Below are 16,579 nucleotides of genomic sequence, written 5' to 3' on the forward strand. Positions count from 1 at the left end.
ATCTGGCCAGTGTTAGGTCAGTGAAGCCAGATATGGAAAAAATATTCGTGATATGATGACCTTCCGTCATAGTCATGCTTTAAAAGGAAGCAAGCATTTTTTTCCACTGAGAAGCAGTTTGCAAGTATCCAGTCAATCTGTTCAAACTGACAAAAAACTTTAAAAGGCTTCTCTTAGAAAATTCTGGAGGAAATATTGTTCATTTTACTTCATTTGTTATGACTGAGCTGGGACTTGAACCCAAATGCACGACTCAATGACAAAGTACAAAGAAAACATGAAGAAGAAGAAGACATGGCGACAATACGACAAGACGAACTGGCACAGGACAAGGGGAAACGCAGACTATATATACACACAACAGGTAAGGGGAAACAGGTGGAAACAATTAGGGCGGGAAACAAGACAAAGACACGAAGTAGAACAAGACAAGATACACGAGGGCAACGATTTCAAAATAAAACAGGAACCCACAAGACAATATAGACGCCAGACAAAAACATAACTTGACATAAATGTACAGACTATGACGTCATTGCTTTCATTCAAAATTTTTCTTTCTTTCTTTCTTTTTTTTTTTTGCCCATGTGCAGATACGTAATAAAGCAAGAACAAGGCTATATCTGAGGGCTGATTTCAGGCCAGTCAGTCCCCCCCCCCCCCCCCCCCCCCCCCGCACCCCTACAAGAACACAACGATCTTTGTTTTCGCCTCATGCAATCTGTAGTTGCACATTATCTTAACAATGAAGGCCTGTTTCCAGACGGGCTCAAGCTTTGTGCACTGTGCTAGAAAATGCAGCTACAGCAGCTCTTCTACAATGCTGGTACAGACTCTCTTTGCTTGGGAGACTTGCACATTCCTGTCTGGTCAGGCAAGGTACAGTCCCTGTTAAACATTAACATCAGGTCCTCTTTTTGTGTGTCTTTTTAGGGCCAGACGTTACACATTTTGTGTTCAAATAAGTGGCACCTGCCTCCTGCACGTATAAAAGCAATAATAATTGCTGTAAACAGTTTTCTGTAAATTGTATAAGGTATACTGAAACTTTACAGTCTAAAATCTAATCTCTTAATTTCCCCTTTAAATGGGCGGCAGCCGATTTCTATAAGATGACGATTGGATACTAGTCAACAGCAAATGGCTTCCCTGCATCACGCTGCGCAGTAGTTGATGTGTACGCTGCTTCCTTTCAATTTATAGAACCTCTGCTATGTTGTTGTTGTATGTACTCCGTCGATCTCTCCTTTAAATTGGACCACTCGCATTAGAACGAAACGAACGCATGGATGGAGACGCACCGTGTCCTTATGCCCCTTGGAGGGAATATTTACGACCAGCCGTCGACGTTTCGTGTCTCCGTGAGCTGCAACAATATGCTGCTGTCAGCGTTCATCCTAAGTCTGATACTGTGGTGTTCAAACGGTAGGATGGCAGAATATATTCATTTTTCTTAAAAACATTTAGCGTCCTTTAGGATTCAGCCACCTATTATGAAACGCAAACGGTATTTTAACAGCAGCATCCACACGCCTGCTGCAGCGCAGACGCGGTAACCGATCAGAAACAAATGGGTACGCAGATGTAACGGAAACGCGTCTTTGTTTACTTTTTGTGTCTCACGAGAGGCCTGAGCCTACGACGTTTCAGGATTACTTAAGTTCAGTGGGTTTTGATTATGGTTTTGCGTGGATCTCAATTACGTTTTAATAAATAGGAACAGTCAGTGTGCAATAAACCCTGTTTAAAATGATGTGCAATACCACTTGTGAAATACACCTTTGTTATTACCATGTGCAATATGTTTCTATGATCAGCATGTGAAATATCTCTTTCCTAAGTACAGTATCATCGCTTATATACTGAAAGTGACTGTGTGCCTATATAAGGCACTTAGGCTTATACCATATATATATATATGGTAAAAATACAATTCTTTTTATTTATTTTATATGATTTTATTTCTAGTTTAGTAAGCTTGTTTATTTTGCCTTTGCAAAAGGCAAAATAAACTTTATTCATATTAAGCTTCAGTTTGGAGTAGCTCCTCTCTACAAGCAGAACATGGAGCTGCAGCAGAGAGACCACTACTTGATGTGTTCAACATAACGTAAATTCTTATTTAGTTGTGATTATGCATTTCTAAAATAAAAGGGGCTGCACTAAAATTATATAGTTACACAGTAGCTACAGTATCTACAGTGACATTATTAGGCAACTTAGATAGCCTCTATCTAGTACAAATGAAAAGTCAAACAGCACTTTTTAGAGTTAGAGAAGAGGACAGACCGCCTCCTTTTCCGCCTCCTTTGTCCCCGCTTTTTGAAAGCCACACCTTGGAGTGAAAAAAAAAAGTGTGAATGTTGAATGTTTGTGTTAAAATATTCAGGCAAGCATTTACATGTCAAATAACAAGATATACATGTTCAGATGCTGTCAAATAATATGCAACTTTTCAGTTTCTTGTTTTTTTGTGTGATAATTCTTCATAATTAAAGAATAACGAACAGTCTGATGTCTCGTATTTATTAAGAAGCTATAATTTGAAATTCACTGCTTTTGATTTTCCAAACACATTAAGTTTTTGTGCAAAGTACAAATGTATCGGATCGGTATCGCCAATACCAGCCTGAAATTTACTTGGTATCGGATGGGAAAGGAAATCAGTGGTATCGCACATCACTAATTCAAGGCCGGGTCAATCAAATAATCAGAAACAACAGAGGGCATAGTTGTTTATTTTTTCTGTATTTGTTCATGTTTTTATTTTCAAGACAGAGCACCAGAAAGGGACGCCAGTCGGGTCTGCAAAGTATTACTGTTATTTATTTTCTTTTATTTATTGTTTTAACGAATGATGAACATGGTCAGCATACTCAGATGGGTTGTGACATTTAAACCATGAATTGACTGGTATTAAGGACCCAAAGTGAGCCAAGAAAACATTCCCCACACCATCACAACACCATCACCAGCCTGAATTGTTGATATAAAGCAGGCTGGGCTGGGACAAGCCCATCTGGCACCAGCAATCATGACACGATCAAAGTCACTGAGATCACATTTTCCCTTCATTCTGATGTTTGATGTGAAAATGAACAAAAGCTCCTGACCTTTATCTGCATGTGTCTATTGCACTGCTCCCACATGATTGGCTGATTGGATAATTGCATAAATAAACAGTTGTACAAGAGTTCCTAATAAAATGCTCAGTGAGTGTACGTGTCAACAATAAAATAAAGATGCAGACCAATGTTAGTTTCTAATAAGTATAGCTTACAGCACAACTAGTTGTGCTTTATATTTGTTATATTGATGCCATTAAAATAATACTATAAGCAGAGACAGTACATCACTTGAAACTTCAAATACTAAACTTCAATGAAGGAGTTTACCTACAATACAAATTGGTAAAGTTGTGCCGTTTCAGGCTAGAAAAGAGACCAGTTTTAGTAATATGGCCAAGAGGTTTGAAAACTTACACTACATAGCCATTTAATACAACAAGACAAGTTAACATGGGAATAATTGTTAGTTGTCCCCACAAGCATTGAATTTTATGGTACAATTAATCTTATAGATGATTATGCCAGGAATATATGCTTACACGTATTTGACTTTCCAACACAGTATGATGCCAAAATGCCATTCAGTAGCACTGTTCTTTTAAACCTCTTCTGTTTGTGTTTTCTAATAGTCTGATGGCATTTTATGCATCCTACAGCTCTGCAGGTGATTGGAGGGAACAAGACCGTGGTGCAAGGAGGGACTGTCATCTTACCCTGCAAACTCATTGACTCTACGGAACTCCTCAATCAGATTTCATGGCAGAGGAAGACCAGAAATAAACCTCAGACTGACAATTTCTTTACCATCCTGCCCATAAATGGACCACGGTTTGTCAATGGAGATGATCATCGTTTTCAGTTTGTTGGGAACTTCAATGAGGAGAATGGATCTCTCCAGTTATCTAATGTCACATTGCTGGATGAAGGCGTTTACACGTGCATCTTCACATTGTTCCCCAGTGGAAATCACAAGACAGAGATACCTCTGAACTTGCTTGGTATGCTGTCCTCATTGAAGGTTGTTGCAGGCAACGTTTCTTACAGCTATACAGCTAGCTTAACAAAATATCTTCAGCACTAACATCCTCCAAGGAACAGACCGTGTGTTGTATTTGGCAGGAATGTTAATGAAGAAAATATGCAATTTCTCTGTAAAACTACAAATGAAAACACAAAAAATAGAAAATATATCTGACATAAATAACGCAACCAGCAACTGCAATATATATATATGAAGCGGCAAACAAACCAAAATAATGTACTCAAATTACAGTAATGGACATATAACCATGTCAATATAATTGTAATACACATTTAACTCACAGATGAAGCTGCTTCGGTGAACTTTAGTGACTGGATTATGCAGATGACACACTGAACTGCTTCCTCTCTGAAGACTGAGAAGAAAATACTTCCTGTTTATGTCATTTCCTTCCTGAACTGCATTTTAACAGCCACCAATAGGCAGCACCAAAATACACACAAAAGAACTAAAATCATCAATTCCACTACACTTGGTATGAAATATTGTGTAAAAAATGTTCTGGATTCAGTGTGTGTATGTGACAGAGAGATGGAAGGAGAGATAGTGTCTGGTTTGTACCTTCTTGCTTGCATGTTGACTTTTTTGTGTATGGTTACTCTCCTAGTGCCTCCGGTCACCCATGTGAAGGATGATCTTCCTATTTTGGGTGATGAAGAAGTTTCCCTCGCTACCTGCACAGCTGCTGGTTCCAGGCCTCCTGCAAAGGTGAGGTGGCTCATTGGTACACTGGCAGGAAAAGTGAGGGCAACAACCAACTCTACTGAACACGCCAACGGTACGACTACCACAGTCAGCTCACTGGTCGGAGTGCCAACCAGGGAAGTCCACCATTATGAGGTCCAGTGTGTCGTCACCAATCCAGCCTTGTCGAAAGAGGAAACAGTGACCTTCACCATACAGGTCCAATGTGGGTATACAAATTATTCTTTACATATGGATTTCTGCTTAACCCACGCAATCACTGAGTAAACTCTGCTGCCCATTTTCAGTAATCAGAATAATGAGAGTTTAAATTGGGATGTATTTACTCTTCTTTTTTTTCTTTAGACACTCTGCCAGGCTGTTGAGAAACAGCTGTCTGTATTAAAAGCTCAGACAACAGTCTTTCAAATGCAGCTAATTCACTGTAAACATGTGGACTCTGCCACTTGTAATGCTTAAGGTTCTTGTGAAAGGTACATATTTGAGAAATACAAACTTTTAAATATTTTTTTAAATATTTTTTTTAACACAGCTGTTTCTCTCTCTCCCTCCCTCTCTCTTGCAGTTTCACCAAGGGATGTGAACATTAGCGTGCGATCCACAGACTCATTTCAGTGTTTGACTGCAGCCAACCCAAAAGCAACTTTTACCTGGAACAGGTACAGTAGTTATAATGAAGCTGTATCAGTGGAAATTTTCATAACCCAACAAGATTATTTCTAACATTCACCTTGAAGCCAAATGAATTTGAATGAGTTTGAATTGTATCTTCTGTAACTGCAGTGAACCATTTCTAACTGCTCCAGTGTTGCTCTGACAACTTGAATTGAACTATGAATTACTTGAAACCGTAGAGGCACAAATCCATTTCATAAACACCTTAGAGGGTTTTTTTAAAAATAAACCTTTCTATAAATAGCAGAGTATGCAGTGAGATACCAGTGTGAAAATGGCTTATTCTTCCCCTCTTTGTCCTATTTTAGTCAGCAAACAACAGCAGTACTGTACTGTGAAGCACCAGACAGGAATAATCAACTGATCTTTTGTCATTAACTTTAGGTAAATATATAAGTTTTAGTAATTTTAAGTCAGTTTGACTTAAAATTTCTGTTTTTTCCATTCTTGGAGCTTATAAACATGGAATTGTTTATTAGCAGACCTCCTAGAATTCACTGTTTGAGAGTTAGAACTGTTCAGACAGCTCTTGTTTTTGTAGTTTGGAAAAAAACAAAGTTCTAAGGGAAGTCAAGGCTGTTCTTTTCTCATAATAAAAAAAATGCAACCCTCTGTGAAGGTTATAGCTGAATTCAGTCCTTACCCACTGACAGTTAAAATTTAGTAAGGTCACTGTGAGCAGTCATGCATGTTGGTTTAAAGTACAAAGGGCCTCCAAAGTGGCCTTTGTGTCACATGATTCACTCAACAAACTTAGAGAATGTGAATTTCACTGTAACCGTTGTCAGTATAACTGAACAGTTGTTGAATTCACCAGTTGCTTCAACTTTTTATCTCAAGTTCTCATATAACCAGGCTTGGCCCGCATGAGCAAAGAAAGGTATCAAATCACTGAGTGGGTGAAATCAGCTGTAGGGCACCGTGCCTGTTTCATCCACTTATTAATTCCAGTTTTTCAACTTTTTCATTTTACCCAGCTGATATCAAATTACTGTCAGTGAACACTTTTTGTGGATTTTTGTGCTGGAAGTTTTAAATTGTATTCACATAAGCTTAAACTAAACGATTGGACTAAAATTAGCTGACGAAAACAGTATGTCTGTTGTAGAAGAGAGACTGAGAGCAGCAAAGCGATGTGTATGACATGACACTGTTGCACTGATGGAATTAGCACTGTGGAAATGTACATGATGCTGAATTCCTCAAGGCAACAGGTGAACATGGAGGACGTCTTGCTGGACTGGGAAAAGTCTCTTCCAGATAATGACATCTGTCCAGGCCATTTCTGAGAATTAATATTCACATTTATTGACCTTCTCTACATTTTGATATATAAATTGTCCCTGAAGAGCTGGCCCTCCTGACCAGCTTGTTCAGTGTCTTCCTGTCTCGGTCTGTGCTGCTTGCTTCCCAGCAGACCACGGCATAATGGACAGCGGAGGCTACCACAGAGTCATAAATTAATTACCACAATTCATGCTCTATCTTGTTTGTCATCTTCAGGCCTGGCAACTCGTTGCCTCAGTCTGCTGTCCGAGTGGAGGGTGCAACGCTGCAGTTTCTGAGCATGAGCTCTGACCTGAATGGCCTGTACCAGTGTGAAGCATCTAACCAGTATGGAAGAGACCATGGTTACCTTTATGTGCATGTGACTTCAGGTGAGTTCAGGTTTGATCTGTTGATGTTTTATGTAAAAAAAAAAAAAAAAAAAAAAAAACATTATTTTTTTTGTGTGTGTGTTTGCATGTGTGCCTTAATTTAAAAAAAAAAAGAGAAAGAAAAGAGAGAGGAGTCAAGATAAGGCCTGGATTACAACAGCTGCATGCATTTAGTCAGGACTCCTCCTGGATGCTCCCTGTCGAGGTATTCTAGCTATGACCAACTGAAGGGAGAGTCCAAGAGTCTGTAAAGAATGACTTGTTTGGACATTTAGGCTTGGAGTAGAACAGCCGCTTGCATGACTGTGTGACCTTCTGTGTGAGAATCTTTTTCTGTAGCGCTTGTAACACACATTCATTTTGACCTTGACTTTGACCTTGAAGGAACTTGAACATGCCATAAAATCCTGTTCTTGCTGACTTCAGTCTGTATTCACTCTGTCTGCACTTTAGTGTGTATACTCATAACTGAGGAGCCCAAAATGCAGCAGATTATCAGAGGAACAAAAGCCTGCAGGTTTTACTGACATTGTTATTACATAAATAAGTCAAAAACCAATAACCTCACTTTGTAAATGCGCAGCAAATTCCATATACAGTTGTAGAAGAAATTTCAAAGAACAAAGGGTGACTGATAAATTCATGACCTAAGATTAAAAGGCGTCAAGCACCGTTCTGTTTTTCAACATATTCCTAACCTACACCTATAAACTTAATCCTGCAGCCGTGAAGCATACAAAGCGCTTCTATGCAGAAGCTGAATCTTGGACCTCCAGAAAGTGAGTCACAACAGCAATGCCATCATCACCAAAATCGCTGTAATAGGAGAAGAACAGGCATAATGGATAACAAAAACCAAAACTGCATTCCATTTGGGTGAGCTAGTCTAAGGCTTCTGTTACTGTGCATGCTGGGTAGTTGTCATGGATTACTGGACACTTGAACTGAGCCATTGGTAACGAAATGGGCCGCACTTGTCTATAAGCCGAAGGTGTCTACGTTGTAACATGAGATATTTACACAGAAAGATGGTACACTGATGGTACACAAGATTTCTTTTAACTTTTCATTAAATAAATTTCCGAACAGTGATTGTAACATGGCAGTAAAACGGCTGGTTATAAAAATAAAAAATAGCAGAAAAGTCAGAAAAGTCACTGATGCCATCTTCCTCTCACTCCTGCGCAGTAAAACCACTGAAGTCGTCTTCTTCAGTGTCGGAATTGAACAGCCTCAGAATTACTTCGTCACACACTGTCTCAATCTCTCTTTCATTGTTTTCGTTGTTCTCTCTCATTAGCCTGTAAAAATCTATAAATTAGCCACATCATTGTTTAAGCCGCAGGGTTCAAAGCGTGTGAAAAAAGTAGGGGCTTATAGTCCGGAAATTACGGTACTTTTAACCCATTTCCTCAGCGTACTTTTTTGAAAAGTGATCCATGTGAGACACAGTGAGTGAATGTAAATGGGGTTTGTCTGTAAGTGTGTGTCAAATCTGAATTGTGACTGACTGCCTGGGTGCCATCACTGAAACGCCACACAGCTTGACATTAACCTATCGATCAGTCAATCACTGATCACATAGATTCAGCCAGATACCCTGGCAGTGTACATCAGTGTTTCCTCTTACTGTATTTTTCTTTCTTGTCTTCTGTCTGTGTGGAGTCACTCTCCCAGTTTGGAGGTCACAGCCCCGAGTGTTAGGATTACCACAGGGACCACTGTTGCCTCCACCTTCCAAATCTTTTCTAGCTCTACTTTCAGCCCGTGGTATTTCTCAGGCTTCTCATTTTCCTTCTACCTGATGTTGCTATCGCTTGGGATTGCTACATCTATCTCTACGGCTTCTGCTGTTTCTCCACCACTGCTATGTCCGGTTGGTTAGCCATTACCAGTTTGTCATAGATTCAGCTGGATAAACTGGCAGTTTATATCAGATTTTCATCTTACTTTATTTTTCTTTCTTGTCTCCCTACAGGCACCTGCACTGCTTGCTGGGCCATACTTGGTCTTTTGCTTTTCCTGATTGTAATTGGTGTTGCGGGTGCTGCTATAGCATGGAAGTTTTCTCAATCTCCAAGGTACCACATACAGTATTACTGCGTATTATATGCAAGTCTTTCATGGTATATTAATTGATGGTTCATTTTCTAGGATAGAGGAAATTCGGAAGGTATTCAGAAGATATGAAAAGACTCCAACAAAATCTCAAGAAGGAGATGCAGTTGTAGAAGAAACAGAAGAAGCACCACAACAAGCAGAGGTAGAAGAAACGCATACAATATTTAATTTTGTGCAATACTTTTAAAAAAATTTCTCTGAAAGGTAAATCTATGTGTCTTAAATCTTTTATTTTTGCATTAATAAATTAATTGAAAGCACAGCTATTTCTTTTTAAACGTTCTTTCATAAATCTGCAGAAACCCCAGAACTCTCTATGAGCTTATTTAATATTAAATGTTTTAATCAGTTGTTTTGATTTGTCTGTCGTAGGGATCTCTTTGAGATTTGTGGGAGCAACAAGATCGTCAGCAATTGGAGCGCTGGAATTTAACAGGCTGCACATTAATGTGTCCAGTATAGTAACTGCTGACAGATTTGTCTGACAGTCAAATGGCATGTACATCTTAGCTGTTGCCTGCAGATGCACGTGTCATGTCATCATCTGCTGCTTATCTGGGTCCAGGCCCAGGTTGCGAGAGCAACTGCCACCCAGTCCACAAGGCCCCAAAGTCCCTAACCCTACAGTACATGGGCCCACCACACATGGGCCTCCCAGAGTGGGGCTGAAACCCACAGAAATGAAACAGTCTCTTGCACCACCACCTGAGCTAACCGGGCGGTGTAGATGCACATTTGTCTGTTTAATAATTTTTTGTCACCATACATGTATTGGGAATAATACATAATGTCTCTCTGTAGAAGGTACGACAGAACATACTACTTTGCCAAATGACTTTCTTTATGCCAGCACCAAACTAAACTAAATCTTTATTTTTCTGTGAGAAATTATTAGTTGTTTGTAGTTACAAAGCGAGGTCTTATTTTTGTAATAACATCGGTAAAACCTGCAAGCATTTTTCCTGATAAACTCTTGTATTTTGAGCTCCTCAGTTATGAGTATACACACTGTGTCACGACTGAACTAGCAGCAAAGTAGCAAAACAAGAATCGCCCAACAGGGGAAAAAGGTACAAACACAAAAGATCAAAACCAACGAAAAATCACTCTTACAAGGAAACAAATTTAAAAATAAATAAATAAATAACCAACAACAATCACACTGGCGGGAAACGAGGAAGGGCAAGCAACCTGAAACGAGGAGATAAAATTTCAAAATAAAAGCAAAACTCACAGGACAACACGAACACGAGACAAAACATGACAGAGCATTACTTCCTGACTGTGACACACTGAAGTACAGACAGACTGAATACAGACTGAAGTCAGCAAGAATAGGATTTTATGACATGTTCAAGTTCATTGAAGGTCAAAATAAATGTCTGTGTTACAAGCGCTACAGAAAAAGATTATTCTCAAATATAAAAAAAAAATGTGCCACTCACTCCTGTTAAACTGTCTTGTTCCTGTTATGGCAACTTTGCTGATTGATCTGAGACAGAAACATATATCCAGGTGGGCATGTACATGCTGGTACTGGAAAACCTGTGTGTGTTAGTGTCAGTCTATAGTCAAATCAAGTACATAGTCATGCTAACACCTCTTGGAGCCTATACTTCACTCCACATCATTGCATTTAGCTTAATGCTAATATCAGCATCATAACATGTTCAGTCACAATGTTAATTTGCTAAAGAGGTAATGTTTACTAGGTTGACCTAACTTTAGCAGGTTAAAACATAGTGTTCGATATACTATTATTGATAGTAATGGTTAATTAGCTAATTATTAAACATTAGCATGCTAAGTAGGGGTGTGCCCGATTCATCGATTCGTAGATTAATCGTGACGCGACACTTGACGATTCAGTATCGATTCCTAAATGTTCAAAAATCGGAAAAAAAAAAAGGAAAGTGCCCAAACAAATTTTTCTGTTCAGGAATGCAAGTAAATCACTTTAATTTGACATCTTAATCAAGAAATAATAAGCTTTACTATTTCTATATTTACTATTTACTATTTCTAATATTTAATATTTATTTAATATTTACTGGCTTTCACTGCTGCCTCCACCCACTATCCGCTTACAGCAGCACACAAACAACAGCAGCCGCTTACTGACGGAGCCGCTCTGTCCATGTAATGTTGGACTTTTTAAACAGAAAAATGAGACGAAATAGAACTGTAGCCTAGTATTCCCGCAATAAACGGACTCTGAGAGCACGGAACACACTGCAGCAGCGTTGCTAACATTATGCTCTGGTCCTCTATCTGTATCACCAGCGACCATAAATCAGCAATTAAATCATAAGCCAGCGGCAAAATATGCTAAAACATGCTAATTAGTGCAAACATCCAGGTAACATAGTGCAAAATTTACTTACCGAAAAAACTGCAACACAGACTCATTCGACGGTCGGTTAGTACAGTCTACACTACAACAAGCAAGACTAAGACAAAACACAAAATCACTCTTAGCAAGGAAAAATACTTGATAATGAAATATACCAAGTACAGACAAAACAAAACAACGGCTACAACAAGTAAACTGTGGATGTGACCTGACAGAATGAGGAAAATGCTGGTTCTACTATCGAAAGACAGGACGAACTGGCACCGAACAAAGGGAGACACAGACAATATATAGACACTAGGTAATGGGGAACAGGTGGAAACAATCAGGGCGGGGAAGACAATCAGACTGGCAGGAACACAAGAGGAAGGGCAAGCTACCTGGAACACAGAGGGAGAACAGATTCCAAAATAAAAACGGAATGCACAAGACAAAACATAACAAAACAAGACCTTATTTCCTCACTGTGACAATACTGTCACAAAAACCTATCCGAACATCAACCGCTGGAGGTAGCCGGGGGCCTCTGGCCTCTGGAAACTATCAATAAAGGCCAAACAAAAAATGTACCAGGCTGTAAATGTGTTTTTTTAGGCTGTAAAGTTGCCTATTTTAACATGGGGGTCAATGGAGAATTGCTCACTTCTTGCTCACCACTTGGAGCCAGCCCCCAGCAGCAGCCGAGGAACTGCAGCTTTTTGAACACGGAAGTGATCCTCACTGCTGAAACCTACAACTCCCCCCCTTGGCTGCTGCTAGCATAGAAAACCCACATTTCTGACTGAACTGTTGGCATTGGTATTGCATTGTGGGTAGTATAGACACAAAGAGTTTTTTGTTTCTTTGCATGCCTTGGCTCAGGTGACAGCTGTGGCCACAGGCATTATGTTTTCATATTGTTCATTTGTCTGACTAGTGTTTCTTTTTTTTAAAAAAAGCCTTAATGAAGCATTGTATAGCATTAATGAAGAGTGTGTGTTCTGTCATTCATGTTCATTTCATTTTTTTTTTTTAGAATAGAGCAGACCAAGGCTGTACTTATCATCCTGCTGTATTTATTGGATTGTAGTGTATTTATGTATGTTTTCACTTTATAATTTTTCCCTGCTTGTTTTTAGATCATATTTTGTATTAACTTGCCTTTTGCTCGTGTGATATTCTAATTAAAGCAAAATGTGTACTCTACACACACCATCCTTGTTACCTAATAAATGCAACTTTGGTTAGTTAATACTAGAATAGTTTCTCTCTGTATGACACACAGTATTTCAGGGATTCAGGATTGTGTCTTGCCAGACACTGTGCACTTTATTGAATTAACAAAAATACAGACAGTGAAAAACCATAAAGCCGAATATGGCTCTGCTTTGATCATGTGGATGGAAATAACTGTCACAAGACCATTCTCATGGAAACAAACATCCTCTGTGTTCTTGGAAAAGGATGATCTCTCTGAACTCTTTAGACAAGGCACTATTTTGGTCCCAAAAAACAGCATGTGATTACTCTATTGAGACAGACTTGGAAAATCTAAACCTATCCTTTTAAAGCGGCCCACCACTAAATTTGCACATGAAGATCAGTTCAGGCCACTGGTAGAGCTGTGGAGGTTTACTTGTGTGGTTGTTGAGGTTTACTAGTGCTACTAGTGGTGAAAAGCTCCATTGAGTACCTTGGAAATATGGTACTTAAAAGAAACGGGCATGTATTAGTAAAGGAGGGTTAAAAAAAAAAAAAGCATTAAGCATTATGGGAAGTGTTGGATTAAGTGTTTTGGAGCCTGACACATATGAGATACTACCACCCACACTGCTGCCACTTGCATCACTGCCATTTATTCATATGGAACATTCTAAATACTGTGGTTTTCTTGAGTGGGTCATGTTTTTAGTTCATAATCTAAAGCATCTATGGCAGTTCGCATTACAACTGACACAGCTGCTCTGTGTGTTCCATGGACCAATGCAGTGTCTCTTTAAAAGTGGAATATCAGGCTTCACGTAAATTTACCTTCTTTAAATATCAGAAAGCTGCCGACAGCGTTTGCTTCTCCTGCTGCAACTCTTCTGTTAGAAAACTGTTGCAATGCTTAATTTACAGGAGCGTAATCAATATTTATATAGTAAGAACAGACCCACTGGCTGTGTGCTTGTGATGTGCTCATATTGAGAGAACTGTCATTCTCATTTCTTGAGAAAGAAGTTTGAAATTGCACATGATATAAGGAAGACAGGTTTTCTTTCCTGTTGTGTTTGTATTCCAAAAATGATGGGTGTAGATGGGTGTTTCCCACACACATCCTTTTTGCGCTCTTCTTCTCTCTGCACATTCACCGACTTCTGGGTTTGCAGTAGTGAGGCTGGCGGCTGTTGCGCTGTTGATGAACATAAATTTCCAAGTGGTTCTCATAAATATCATGTATTTCCTCCTGCCAGGAACAGAGCAAAAATGAAACACTGAACATCACAGCTGATAACTGAATCCAAGAAGAGAAAAGGCCTAATAAAAAGGTGTGAATTCTCAAATGACAAGAATTTTTGTATTTACCATTTCTACAGTGGGAGACTGGTTGCTATTTCTGCAAAGGAGGGTGACATTTTGTTTATGTTCTGGGAGCATACTGCCGTTAGCCATACATCTTTATGAGCACAGACGAGCGTTAATGACTGGAAGCAAAGGAACTTACTGTGCACACCGCTTGTTGATTCTTCGCAGACAAGTCAAAGCAAATATAAAGATCAGGCAACATACACAAGTAACCGTAGCTGCCACAACAATCACCCGTTTTTGCCCGTTTACACCTTCGTGCTCTTCGTGCTCTGGGAGACAAAAAAAAAAATGTTCTTAACCCATTTCACTACAGGTGTAAAATGCCGTTGGTGGTGTATTTCACAAAGGAAACCATGGTGCTTCTCATGTCCTGTTTAAAACACCACAAGCACAAACACTGAATACCATGATAGGAAATGTGTACGGTATATTTCCTGTGATATCCACACTGGAAACTAAAGAAGCTTTCTTTTAAAGTGACATTATGTTCGAAGAGGCTCCTCTGGGCCGGTTGGTGATTGGAGTTATACATCATATATTGTGTAAATTACCCTCAGATACTGCTGCTGTATAGCATACGGACATGAGGTCGATACCAGTTAAGTCATACCTGTGTAGCTCTTTCATGACTGTCTAAAGCAGGGGTGGGCAAACTGTTCCAGAAAGGGCCGGTGTGGCTGCAGGTTTTTGTTCCAACCAATGAAGAGCACACAGTGTGACCAATCAACTGTCTGAAGACTGAGATCAGTTGATTAAATGAGTCAAGTCTGGTGTGCTGCTGCTTGGTTGGACCAAAACCTGCAGCCACACCGGCCCTTTGTGGAACAGTTTGCCCACCCCTGGTCTAAAGGATAGATGACTGTGTATGAGTTTTACCTGTGTTTACTCTGGATTATCTAGGTGTGTGGTTTGTTCGTTCAGGTACAGTATAGCATAATAATTATTTTCTGTTTTATGTTCAACCCATATTCACTTTGTTCTTTTTTACATCCTGTTTTCTTTGCTGTTGCCAAAAGCAGTGCTTGTGTGGGTTTATTCTATGTGTGGGTTTATTCTATGTGTGTTTATTCTATCTGTGGGTTTAGGCTATGTTGAGTCTAATCTTATAATTTAGAACTGATTACCACACCTGTAATTATCAGCTCCCACTTCTGTTCCCACACTCCTGTGCTCGCAGTGATGTCACAGGTGTAGTTTCCTGTATGAGACTTCTGGGCGCTCTCTATGATCAGTGCGTAACGTTGGGTGTCTGATAGAGATATATTTATCTTCAGGCTGGCAGCCTCTTTACTGATGTGTGTTGCTCCATCTGGTATGAAGCTGATTAGATTCAGAACTCCATTCTTTTTCCAAGTCAGCTGCTTGACTGTTCTGTTTGAATTGTCACAGGGCAGGATCACTCTGCTGCCAACCACCCCTGGGATGGTGTTCCCCTCTGAGAAAGAAACAGACAAGTTCAAATGATAGGTTAAATTCTCTTTATAACCCTGTTGTCACCACTGTGGTTACACTACAGTTAAAATAAGGGAAGGGAAACCGCTTGTCTGGCTCTGTCCATAGGTATCAAAATCAGGCTACTAGCACTTGTTCTTAAAAACAACTTCTTAAGACCAGTAAACATGTTGTATATCATTTGATTAATACAAAACAAAAAATAAGGTTTAAAAAACAACAGTTTACAGTTCATAGTCACAGAAAAGAAAGTAAACTTATTTCCAACATGTAGAACTATTCTTGTAATTCAAACTCATTGTTAGGGTAATGGAGCTGTAAATTAATTTTACCTGCTGGTGAGAAAATCCAGAGCGTACATATCAGAGACAATGTCCTGTTGACGCCCAAATATCTAGAAACATCTTCCATTGCACCTTAAAACAAAAATAATTTTACTGTAAATGTTATGCTGGTGTGGGTTTATAACGTGATCAATTATAAAATAGAGTTTGAATGAAAATATTGAAGTTTTAATTGGCCCTTTTCCCATAAATGTTATTTTTATTAAACTTATTTAACCACGAAACCCCCACTGAGATCATAATCTTCAAGAGGGTCCTGGCCAAGATAAGCAGCAGTGATACACTAACAAATGAAAAGATATAACACAAAATATGTCACAAGATTGGAATTAAACGTGATTGTAGAGTCATAAATAAAAACCTCCAAACCTATGTAACACCATGTGATAAATATGGCAACTACACTTACCGATAGTGAGTGTCTGAGCTGTTCGCCCTTGTTCTCTCGTGCAAAGTTCCTTAACAGTAAACTAGAGCTTTAATGTTACTAGGGTAACATAAAAACATTACGTGTAAAAATTATAACTAAATCTCATGTCTATGTAAATGACATGTAGCTGATTTGTGCTAAACTTAAATCTGACCAGACCCCCTACAAACACTGCGCTAAT

The 16,579-nt window shown here is 39.2% G+C and overlaps 2 protein-coding genes across 5 annotated transcripts; one reads left to right on the forward strand and one right to left on the reverse strand.

Moving 5' to 3' along the window:
• The first annotated feature begins 1,120 nt into the window (after positions 1-1,120).
• On the forward strand, positions 1,121-10,219 carry LOC121194055 (nectin-3-like protein). Of its 3 annotated transcripts, XM_041056612.1 has the most exons (9): positions 1,122-1,425; positions 3,725-4,066; positions 4,718-5,020; positions 5,381-5,474; positions 6,994-7,148; positions 9,127-9,229; positions 9,303-9,411; positions 9,642-9,684; positions 9,826-10,219. In XM_041056612.1, the coding sequence occupies exons 1-8, from the start codon at positions 1,290-1,292 to the stop codon at positions 9,651-9,653; spliced, it is 1,254 nt and encodes a 417-aa protein (XP_040912546.1). In that variant the 5' UTR covers positions 1,122-1,289; the 3' UTR covers positions 9,654-9,684; positions 9,826-10,219. The 3 variants fall into 3 exon arrangements, 2 of the variants coding, with proteins under 2 accessions (XP_040912546.1, XP_040912545.1); XM_041056611.1 differs by having other exon boundaries at positions 9,642-10,219; XR_005895348.1 differs by lacking the exons at positions 9,303-9,411; positions 9,642-9,684; positions 9,826-10,219 and adding an exon at positions 7,873-8,024 and having other exon boundaries at positions 1,121-1,425; positions 9,127-9,241.
• A 2,494-nt stretch (positions 10,220-12,713) lies between these two features.
• Positions 12,714-16,579, reverse strand: LOC121194056. Of its 2 annotated transcripts, XM_041056614.1 has the most exons (6): positions 16,378-16,579; positions 15,957-16,040; positions 15,302-15,607; positions 14,309-14,441; positions 14,170-14,200; positions 12,717-14,050 (listed from the first exon to the last, which is right to left on the reverse strand). In XM_041056614.1, exons 2-6 carry the CDS (start codon positions 16,033-16,035, stop codon positions 13,952-13,954), a joined length of 648 nt encoding a protein of 215 aa, XP_040912548.1. In that variant the 5' UTR covers positions 16,036-16,040; positions 16,378-16,579; the 3' UTR covers positions 12,717-13,951. The 2 variants fall into 2 exon arrangements, with proteins under 2 accessions (XP_040912547.1, XP_040912548.1); XM_041056613.1 differs by lacking the exon at positions 14,170-14,200 and having other exon boundaries at positions 12,714-14,050.

The sequence above is a fragment of the Toxotes jaculatrix genome, chromosome 15, assembly GCF_017976425.1.
Source record: "Toxotes jaculatrix isolate fToxJac2 chromosome 15, fToxJac2.pri, whole genome shotgun sequence".
Taxonomy (NCBI): domain Eukaryota; kingdom Metazoa; phylum Chordata; class Actinopteri; family Toxotidae; genus Toxotes; species Toxotes jaculatrix.

Coding starts and splice junctions, on each gene's coding strand:
- LOC121194055 (XM_041056611.1), top strand. CDS start 1,290: ATGGAGACGCACCGTGTCCTTATGCCCCTTGGAGGGAATATTTACGAC. Junction 5,475..6,993: donor GCAACTTTTACCTGGAACAG/GTACAGTAGTTA, acceptor TGTCATCTTCAG/GCCTGGCAACTCGTTGCCTC. Junction 9,230..9,302: donor AAGTTTTCTCAATCTCCAAG/GTACCACATACA, acceptor TTCATTTTCTAG/GATAGAGGAAATTCGGAAGG.
- LOC121194056 (XM_041056613.1), bottom strand. CDS start 16,035: ATGGAAGATGTTTCTAGATATTTGGGCGTCAACAGGACATTGTCTCTG. Junction 14,442..15,301: donor GTGGGAGCTGATAATTACAG/GTGTGGTAATCA, acceptor TTTGTCTCCCAG/AGCACGAAGAGCACGAAGGT. Junction 14,051..14,308: donor ATCAACAAGCGGTGTGCACA/GTAAGTTCCTTT, acceptor TGTTCCTGGCAG/GAGGAAATACATGATATTTA.